General features: G+C 43.2%; 1 protein-coding gene and 1 non-coding gene across 2 annotated transcripts; one reads left to right on the top strand and one right to left on the bottom strand.

The window, feature by feature from the left end:
- Positions 1 to 2311: 2311 nt before the first annotated feature.
- On the top strand, positions 2312 to 2418 carry LOC112319184 (U6 spliceosomal RNA). The gene has a single exon (XR_002976287.1). It is a non-coding gene; the product is annotated as a U6 spliceosomal RNA (small nuclear RNA).
- A 5059-nt stretch (positions 2419 to 7477) lies between these two features.
- Positions 7478 to 9327, bottom strand: RPS26 (ribosomal protein S26). Its single transcript, XM_024576448.3, has 4 exons — positions 9172 to 9327; positions 8733 to 8910; positions 7890 to 8020; positions 7478 to 7574 (listed from the first exon to the last, which is right to left on the bottom strand). The coding sequence occupies exons 1-4, from the start codon at positions 9172 to 9174 to the stop codon at positions 7539 to 7541; spliced, it is 348 nt and encodes a 115-aa protein (XP_024432216.1). The 5' UTR covers positions 9175 to 9327; the 3' UTR covers positions 7478 to 7538.
- Positions 9328 to 10559: the final 1232 nt, after the last annotated feature.

Here is a 10559-nt window from a genome sequence, read left to right on the forward strand (position 1 = left end):
CTCTCTTCAAACCCCTCCAACTCCCTCTCCCTGTATCCTTATTTTCAGCTGATGACCTTTCCTCCTGCTCCCCTGAGAAATAGCAGCAGCAAACAAGCTACTTATTTTTGGACTATATATTCCACCTCTTCTATTATTGTGCATAAATTGTCCGTGCTCCTATCCAAGGCCAACCTTTCCACTTGTGCCTGGACTCCATCCCTTCTTGTCTGTTCAAGGTCATGGCTTTCTCTTTCTCCTACATCATTGACTGTTCTCTATTTCTCTCAATTTTCCCATGCTCAAGCAAATGTGTTGATATTTCTACCATTTTATAAAATCCCCTCTGGACCCACTTCCTCCAACCACTCCCCTATTTCCTTTCTTTCTTTTAAATCAACAAAACTCCTTGAAAAAATGTCCCCAGTGTTCTCTTCCCATTCTCTTCTTTTACAAGTAGTATCATATTTAATAATAACATAGAAACACACTCTGTCCCATTCTCTTTTGACCCCACCACTTCCCTGAAACTTCCTGTCAAGGTCGCTAACAACTCTATATTGCTAAAGCTAGTGGTTATTTTATTTAAATATCTTCTCAATCCTTATTTTATTTAACCTATTAGCAGCAGTTGGCACAGTTGATCACTTGCTCCTACTTGAATTCTAGGACATACGCAGTGCTATTAAAATTGATTCCCAGAACCCATCCCAAACATTTTGAATCATACTTTTTGGAGGTGTGGCTTAGGACTCTGCATTTTATTCAAATGGTAGAGCTAATTCCTATTCATCCAAAGGAAATTATTTCATAAATCCCTGACTTTTCCATAGGCTGAGCATATTTACATACCCACAAATGTTGAGCATCTGCTGGATGTCAGGCAATATAATGGACCATCTAGATACTGGCCCTGACTTCATGAACTTACAGCTCAGGAGACACTTCCCAGGGACATGTGCGAGACGATTTTTGGATGGTACCATTTTTCATGGTAAAAATCACTTCAGTAATAAAAAATAATGATAAACTTAAAAAAAATATTCATTGATCTTTTTTTGAAAGAGAAACATTGATTTGTTGTTGCACTTATGCGTTCATTGTTTGATTCTTGTATACACCCTGTTGGGGGATCAAAGTTGGAACCTTGGTGTATCGGGGATGACACTCTCACCAACTGAGCTACCTAGACAGGGCAATAAAACACAAAATTTTTTTTAAAGATTCTATTTATTTTTAGAGAGAAGGGAACGAACATCGTTGTGAGAGAGAAACATCAATCAGTTGCTTCGACTGGGAACCTAACCCGCAACCCGGGCATGTGCCCTGACTGGGCATCAAACCCAAGAACTTTTGCTTTGTGGGAAGATGCCCAAACAACTGAGCCACAATGGCAGGGCAATGCTTTTTTAAGTTTAAAGCTATGTGGTATTTTTCTAAATTCCCTTGTATTTATGGTAAGATTTATTAGTTTCCTATTTAGAATACTGATATAATTTCCTTTTTTTTATAATAAATATATGTAAAAAGTCAATTTAAAGATGACAGTATAGATATGGCAGAAATACCAAGGAGGTATACCTCTCTCTCCCCCTTCCTCTCTCTAAAATCAATAAATAAAAGTTTAAAAAGAAGAAAAGTCAAAACAGCTCTAAAAAAAGTCAAGAATTTTGGAAATCACATGGCAGCAAACACTGACATGAAACTCATGTATAGTCTTCATTTCTTCCACGTAACATGCTAGTCTTGTTCGCTGCAGAAATATTGTGTTTGGTCCTGAGTGCTGCTGTAGATCCCCTTGAGGATGTTATATATTAAATAGTACACAGGGTTGGACAAAAGTAGGTTTACAGTTGTTCGTATGGAAAATAAAGCAATAATGAATAATAATGCAAGAATAAACTGTGTTGGCTCTGGCTGGATAGCTCAGTTGATTAGATTGTTGTCCCAATACACCAAGGTTGTGGGGTCGTGCCCGGGTCAGGGCATGTACAAGAATCACCCAGTGAATACCCTAATGGGTGGAACAGCAAATTGATCTTTCTCTTTCTCCTCTCCTCTCTCTAAAAATCAATACATTTCATTTTCTAAGATTTTATTTATTTACTTATTTATTTATAGAGATAGGGGAAGGGAGGGAGAGAAACATCAATGTGTGGTTGCCATTCATGCACCCCCAACTGGGGACCCGGCCCACAACCCAGGCATGTGCCCTCAGGAGGAATCGAACCAGCGACCCTTTGGTTTACAGGCTGGCACTCAATCCACTGAGTCACACCAGCCAGGACTAAAACTCAATAAATTTTTTAAAAATTAAAAAAGAATGTGTTTTGTGCTCGCTTCGGCAGCACATATACTAAAATTGGAATGATACAGAGAAGATTAGCATGGCCCCTGTGCAATGATGACAAACAAATTCGTGAAGCGTTCCGTATTTTTTTAAGAATAGTATAGGAAATGTAGGAGAACCAAGATGGCGGCATAGGTAGACACACTGCGCCTCCTCGCACAACCAGAGCTGACAGAAAATCGAACGGCAAGGAAGTCCAACACCAAGGAAATAAAAAATAAACATTCATCCAGACCGGTAGGAGGGGTGGAGACGGGCACCGGGACGGAGAGGACTCGCGTGGCCGTGGCGGGACCGAGACTGGCGGAGTGTGGGACAAACGGGGCAGGCAGTCTGACCACTAGCAGACCCTGCGGCCCCACATTCGCGCACAGATAAACCGGACAACGGGGAGCGAAGCAGACCGAGCAACCCAGGGCTCCAGCTCGAGGAAATAAAGCCTCAAACCTCTGATTGAAAACGCCCGTGGGGGTTGGGGCGGCAGCAGGAGAGACTCCCAGCCTCACAGGAGAGGTCGTTGGAGAGATCCACAGGGGCCTGGAGTGTGCACAAGCCCACCCACTCGGGAACCAGCACCAGAAGGGCCCGATTTGATTGTGGGTAGCGGAGTAAAAGATTGAGGTCCGGAGGAGAGTGAAGCAAGCTCCATTGCTCCCTCTCGGCCCCTCCCCCATGTACAGCGTCACAGCGCAGCGAACAGCTTACCCCAGCGTTACCCTGTCCCGGGGAACACCTAAGGGTCCGCCCCTTAAAGTAACAGACGCACCAAGACAAAAAAAAAAAGAAAAAAAAAATGGCCCAAATGACAGAACACTTCAAAGCTTCAGAAAAAGTACAACTAAGCGAGGAAGAGATAGCCAACCTATCGGATGCACAGTTCAAAACACTGGTTATCAAGATGCTCACAGAATTGGTTGAATCTGTTTGAAAACCAGATGAAAAAATGAAGCTTATGCTAAGAGAAACAAAGGAAAATGTACAGGGAACCAATAGTGATGCGAAGGAAACTGGGACTCAAATCAACGGTGTGGACCAGAAGGAAGAAAGAAACATCCAACCAGAAAAGAATGAAGGAACAAGAACTCAGAAAGATGAGGAGAAGCTTAGGAACCTCCAGGACATCTTGAAATGTTCCAACATCTGAATTATAGGGGTGCCAGAACGAGAAGAGGAAGAACAAAAAATTGAAAACTTATTTGAACAAATAATGAAGGAGAACTTCCCTAATCTGGCAAAGGAAATACACTTCCAGGAAGTCCAGGAAGCTCAGAGTCCCAAAGAAGCTGGACCCAAGGAGGAACACACCAAGGCACATCATAATTACATTACCCAAGATTAAACGCAAGGACCTACATCCAAGATTACTGTATCCAGTAAAGCTATCATTTAGAATGGAAGGGAAGATAAAGTGCTTCTCAGATAAGGTCAAGTTAAAGAAGTTCATCATCACCAAGCCCTTATTATATGAAATGTTAAAGGGAGTTACCTAAGAAAAAGAAGATCAAAAATAGGAACAGTAAAAATGACAGCAAACTCACAGTTATTAACGACCACACCTAAAAGGAAACCAAGAGCAAACTAGGCAAACAACTAGAACAGGAACAGAACCATAGAGATGGAGATCACATGGAGGGTTGTCAATAGGGGATGGGAGGGGGAGAGGGGGGAAAGGTACAGAGAATAAGTAGCATAGATGATAGGTGGAAAATAGACAGGGGGAGGGTAAGAATAGTGTAGGAAATGTAGAAGCCAAAGAACTTATAAGTATGACCCATGGATATGAACTATGGGGGGGGGAATGTGGGAGGGAGGGGTGGGTAGGATGGAGTGGAGTGAAGGGGGGAAATGGGACAACTGTAATAACATAATTGATAAATATATTTTAAAAATATATTTAAAAAGTTTTGTGTACTCATGACTGTAAACCTACTTTTGCCCCTCCCTGTGTGCTCTGTATTACTGCTCTAGAATCAAGAAGCAGTTAAATCAAATAAAGTCTCGAGGATTTTACGCCTGACCTTAGTACATTCTCCCCTAGCTCCCTTGAATATAGACACTGACTGCCTTGGTTTTTTTGTGACATGCCAGGCACACCAGTGCCATAGGGCATTTGTACTTGCAATTCCTTCTGCTGGAAAGCTTTCCCCCATTTATCCAAGCAGCTTGCTCCTTCACTTGCTTTAGTTTTCTCATCAAATGTTATCAACCTCAGCTATCAGGCCACCAAAAACATATAAAAATGCAGCCCTTTGTCATGGCAGATCACCCCCACAGTGGCCCCCCAGTAAAATATAAAGCTGAGTCCTGGCTGGTATGGCTCAGTGGGTTGAGTGCTCGCCTGCAAACTGGTGGGCCACTGGTTGGATTCCCAGTCAGGTCCCCAGTGTGGGGTGCGTGAGAGGCAACCACACATTGGTGTTTCTCTCCCTTTGTTTCTCCCTCCCTTCCCCTCTCTAAAAATAACTAAAATCTTTTAAAAAATAAAGTATATTAAAAAAACTCATCTTTTTAAAAATCTTCAAAAAAATGAAAAAAAGAAAGAAAAAAGAAAGCTGATACCAGGGTCTTTGTCACTGCTAATGTCATCAGCACTTAGAAATGTCTGGCAGAGTAGGTACTCAGGAAGTATTTCCTGAATGATTGCTTTCTATCACTTAAACCTCGCCAAGGTACTATGAAATAGGAATGACCATCCTAAAGATTAGAAAATTGAAGACGGAGAGGTAGGTGATCACCCAAGGTCACATAGCTCCAAATACCAGACGTAAGATTTGTATCTAGGGCTCAGCTCTCCTAGGTTCTTAACCAGATATCTGCTTGATGGGAGAGTGGGATTCAGAAAACAAGTGCCAAGTACATGGGCAGTATTTACTGAACAAATAAAATCTAGATTCTAGCCTGTTCTTTCACCTACTGGCCGTTTCCTTTGATGAGTGTGTTAGCTTGTTAACATGCATGAAGTGGACATGTTAACATAGTGGGCAGTAATAGCTACTCAATGTGTCAGCTAAAGAAGCATGACATTAACTTAGTGATAGGTAGTGAATAATTTTTCTCATACATGCTAGTTTATGGAAAGGTGGGCCAAGAAAAACAAAAATGCAGGATTTGGGGTTAAGGGAAAGGGTGGCACAGGACCTCAATGGATCCTGGCTACAAGAGTTGACTTGAAATCCAGTAACATCAAAGGTGTACATTGGGGCAATGCAGGAAGGGCCCAGAGACCTCTACCTGGCTTGAAAACTTCACACTGAGTCTGCAGAATACAGCAACGTTCTGGAGGTGCTGAAGCTGCATTAATATCCCCCCTCTAAATAAAGTCCATTAAAACTGGGGCAGGGGGGCGGGGTGGTGTGCAGCTCAGAGGTCTATCCCACCTTGTGACCAACTACTCTAACTTCAGTGAGTAATAGCTTAAGCAGAGACCAATTTTGCTGTCCAATTACCTGGAGAACCTCAAGCTGACTTGGCATGGCACGGTTTTCCTTTTAGGGTAGATGATATATTAGCACGTAGCAGCTACCTTTCCCATAGAACTTGGATATCCTGGTCACCCATCAAATATTTTAGCCCTAGCTGGTGTGACTCAGTGGATTGCATGCCAGCCTGTGAACTAAAGGGTCACTGGTTTGGTTCCCAGTTGGGAAACATGTTTGGGCTGTGGGCTAGGACCACACAATGGGGGTGTGCAAGAGGCAACCACACATAAGTTTCTCTCCCTCTTTCTCCCTCCCTTCCCGAGAATAAAATTTTTTTTTAGAAAGATTTAAAACTGGTTCAGGCAACCACACATTGATGTGTGGCTGCCTCTTGAGCACCCCCCAACGGGGACCTTGCCCCAACCCTGGCATATACCATGACTGGGAACCAAAGCAGTGACCTCTGGTTCAGAGTCCAGTGCCCAATCCACTGAGTCACGACAGCCAGGGCAATAAATAAAATCTTTAAAAATATAGTTTAAGTTATATGCAACTGGTACTGGGTTGGCAGGTAGGATGGGGCTACTTCAGAGCCTAAGCACACAGAAAGCCCTTTTGTGGGTTATTTCTGGCACTCCAAGAATCAGTTAACTTCAAACTATCTTTAAGAAAACAAACAACCTGCTAAACCAATTCTTAGCAGTGTTGGGCTCCTGAATGTAGGATTTCTAGAGACAGGATCATACTTTGCATTCGGAATGCATAAATCAATTCTTTAAAACTTGTGGGAAAGCCAGTTAAGACCTACCCTGAATAAAGGATAGGCTGCGCCAAGTAATTCAGAAGAGATCTTCAAGTAGCTACACACAGCCCTGATTTACCACTTGAATCTAGTTTATTAAGCAAGCTGGGACTTGGGCTACCAGGTTTACCATTTAAAAACTTAGACCTCTGATTTTCTTCTATCTAATGTTTGCCCCTGATGTGAAGAGCTTACAGTGTAAGGGAATGAAAGGGGGACGGACAGTTATGTCTTATGCTCCCCAAAGGACACTCTTGCTTACATTTAGTGTTGACAAATTCAGAACTGGCCACAGCTGTTTCAGCACATGAATTGGTATGCTGAGTAAATCACTGTCAGGAGCTTCCATCTGGGGTTTTCCCCCCAGTTAAAGGGCTCTCCAATGAACAGGACCACCCATGCTCTGAAATATTCCACTCCTTCCTTGCTGTCACATCCTTATATATACCAACTCGTAACTTTTGAATTTCTGAATTCTAGGAAAATGAACCATTGTCACACTGATGAACTAATTTTATGTAGTTAAAAATCCTCTTAAAATCTAAGTCCTGTACTTCCTAGTCTTTGTGACCCCCACCAGAGGTATGGGCAACGCATTCTAAGTCTCTTCCTGATTTGCTCCTCACTCAACACTTTTTCCTTACCTTCCTAGTTCCTCTCCCTCAGTTTTAAAACACCAATTAGACCGGTTAAATTAACCAAACATTCACAGATGCTTTAATCTCCCCCCTACAGCTATGCAAACCGGGGAGGGCAAGGATAGATACAAAAGAAACCCAAGTTAAGGTACAGAGATACGGTTTCTCCCCCATGAAAAACTATGCAGCACTCACTCCACATGTGAATACTTGGTAAAGGAAATTATAGTCCCTATGACATACACAACCCCCATCTTCTATGGCAACAAATATACTCTACATGCTAATATAAAGTACAATTTCCATTTTATTTTTTTCCAGAGAACTTTTCTTCAGTCCTTAAGGGCTCCTTACATGGGCTTTGGTGGAGGACGTGGGGCAGCACCCTGAAAAACAAAGAAATGAAAGTGCAAGTTACAAACCACCAACTGAAGACTCCCCTCAAAGAACCTGACCTCTACCTCCCATCACTCACAATACACTTGGGTCACAACTACATGAAAAACTGGCAGATGTGAAAGGAGACCACACCACCTGCTGCAAAAGAAATTCTAACAACTCTCTTGTGACTCTGGTGTGGACCCCACCTACTTTCCCAGACTTAGTTGGGACACCATAGATAATCCTTGGGTCCTCCTGTATCTTTTGTACATTCCCCTCACCCCCTACCAGCTCCCACATCTCCTTTTTAAGATACTTACTGCAGGTCTGAATCGGGGTGGTGGTGTTCGGTCCTTCCGGGCTTCCCGAGAACGATTCCTGACCACTTTGCTGTGAATGGCACAACTGACACAGTAATGCAGTTTCACATACAGCTTGGGAAGCACATAGGCTAAAATAGAAAACAAATATAGTATTAAACATACTTACATGTCTGTCAGACACACCTACAAAACCTCAACCTCAAAGCAAATGTTCAGTTTCTGATGCCTAAGCACACATGCAATTTCACAAATGAGTTAATACTGCCCTACCAATTCATCCTGTCACCGGGGGGACCAAATCCACATCCTAGAAAAACCAAACATCCAGTTCCTTCAGCAGTCACACTAGCCCTAATGCTTACTCCTAGGTCCTTTCTTAAGAAAACGAAACGATCAAAACATCATATTGTTTCAAAAACATCTTTTGTCAACCAAACTAGACAACCTCCTACTTCAAACATTTTTTCAGACTTAAGTCTGTACATTTCATTTCCACAACAGGTACTCAAATATCCAACAATTCCAAGGAATTGTTACATATTCCACGTTTACAGCTATTGCTCCCCAAATGTTGCTACAGAATGAACTGTTTTTGGAATTCCATTCCCTGAAGGAAAAAATGGAAAAAAAAAGCAAGCCGTCACAAACTGTATCGAAGACAGCGTACTACCACGTAATTCCCCCTCCAGCCAGCCAAAGCTCAGAAACGGCAAACACAACAAAGACACCGTTCTCTTCTACCGGGAACAACCTCAAAGGAATGCTGCAATGAACAAAGCCTGCGGGTGGAGGGGTGGGGTATTAGGATATTTGCACAGGTCAGGCCGGGAGCTTACTCACCATCAAAGACACTCGCTTCCGAAATGTCCCTGACGGCTGCGGCCTCTACTATGTTTCGAATGACGAACTTCTTAATGGCCTTATCCTTGGGCACGCATCGGGCGCAGTTGGTGCAGCGAATAGGCTGCACATGGCCGCGGCCTTTTTTGGCACGACCGTTGTTCCTTCTTTTCTTCGTCTGCATGAGGATAAAGACCATGTTAGAAAAGAGCCGCAAATTACCCAGTCTTAGCTCCTTCCGATTACAATGCACACCCGCAGCGCCCAGAACAGTGCCAGTGAGATTTCCAGTCCCTCGCAAATCTCTCCAAGCCCGAAACAAACATACATTCCATCCACTCCTCCACCGTAGACTGGGCTCGCAAAGCCCCCACAATCCCAGAATCTGCTCCTCTCAACCTCCAGCCTAAGCCCACGGTCACCACGCGCCACGACTCACCATCTTGGAAGCAAGGGCCCGAAAAAGGATCCGGCTTCCGCTCTGGCTCTCTTATATAGCGCGAGATCCCTACACTCACACCGGAAGAGTCCTTAATTGACGAACGCCAAGAACGGTAATTCACTGTACTTAAATTTTCTTTATTATTCAGCGTTTTCGCTGAAATCCTGGGGGGAAAAGCGTTTCTCGAGTTTACTTATCGGTGGCACGATGTGACCATGGGACTATTTTACCTGATGGCGGAAGAAAATTAAAGAATACATTCCCCAGCAACCATCGCGACATCCTACGCGAACGTAATTCTGGGCGTTATAATTATTCGGCTTTTGAGACTCCAGGCACGGAAGTTGCCTGACGCAAGATCACAAACCGCGCTCCCAATTAGAAGCCAGAGGGGGGAGATGCATTATGGGAGTTGTAGTGCGAAGGTGACAGGCTCTTGGCCCCAAGCACTTAGACCCATGGCGGTGCTATGCCATCGGGGGACGCTCTCGGCTCGTTTCTATGATAGCCCTGCTACTTGGTGTAGGTTTGAGAAACTGAGGACCTGAGGAAAACAAAACATTTTACTAATTCCTCCTTCCAATATGGAGAAAACCCCACAATGAGAGGCCAGGGACACGTGCATTGGTGCTGGGTCTCTCATTCGCCGTTTTATCCCTGGATCCCATTAGCACTGTAGTAAACCCTTTATAAATATTAATTCATGTAATTAACCATCAGCAAATCTATAAGGTAGGTATTATTATTATCCTCACTTAACAGATTTAAAAAACTGAGGAGTACTGTAGAGGTTAAAACTGAGGTTGCCCAAAGTCGCACAGAGCTAGTAAGAGGTATTTTAGCTTCACTGTACTGTGGTGCCTCTCACCCAACAAACAGATGAATGGAGGCATGTAGCCTGGACCAGTGACTTAAATAATTTTGACTCAGACTCATAGTGGAAATATATTGTACGTGGTACTAAGTACTTATACAAATACACACACACACAGATGGTAACAAACTTCATGAAACAATACTTACCTATATGACAAAAGGTGCATTGGTATGTTCAATTTTCTATTTTATTTTAATAAATGCCGATCAAGCCCCACTAAAGTGATTTTACCACTTTATGGCCCCCAACTAAAACACACTTTCTTATATATACATTCTATTTTCCTCTGAAGAGCCTTGAGAAAATCTTTTCCAGCCTTGAGCAAGAGTGGCTATCCATGGACAGCCAATCACCCCGTAGTCTCCAAAACTGAAGAAACTAGGGTGTCAAGGGGACCTCCCAGCATTCAGACCCAAGATGATATAGATGAAGACCAAGTGTGTGTTCATTCATGAATCATCCTGGAGTCTGAATACACCAGACTTGCTTTCCCTCCAACAACCCACCG

The sequence above is a fragment of the Desmodus rotundus genome, chromosome 3, assembly GCF_022682495.2.
Source record: "Desmodus rotundus isolate HL8 chromosome 3, HLdesRot8A.1, whole genome shotgun sequence".
NCBI lineage: Eukaryota > Metazoa > Chordata > Mammalia > Chiroptera > Phyllostomidae > Desmodus > Desmodus rotundus.

Excerpts from the sequence above, each read along its gene's own strand:
- RPS26 (XM_024576448.3), bottom strand. Across the intron at positions 8,021-8,732 it reads GGAAGCGAGTGTCTTTGATG|CCTATGTGCTTCCCAAGCTG; the intron begins GTGAGTAAGCTC and ends TTTCTATTTTAG. Across the intron at positions 7,575-7,889 it reads CACCCCGATTCAGACCTGCA|GGTGCTGCCCCACGTCCTCC; the intron begins GTAAGTATCTTA and ends TTTGTTTTTCAG.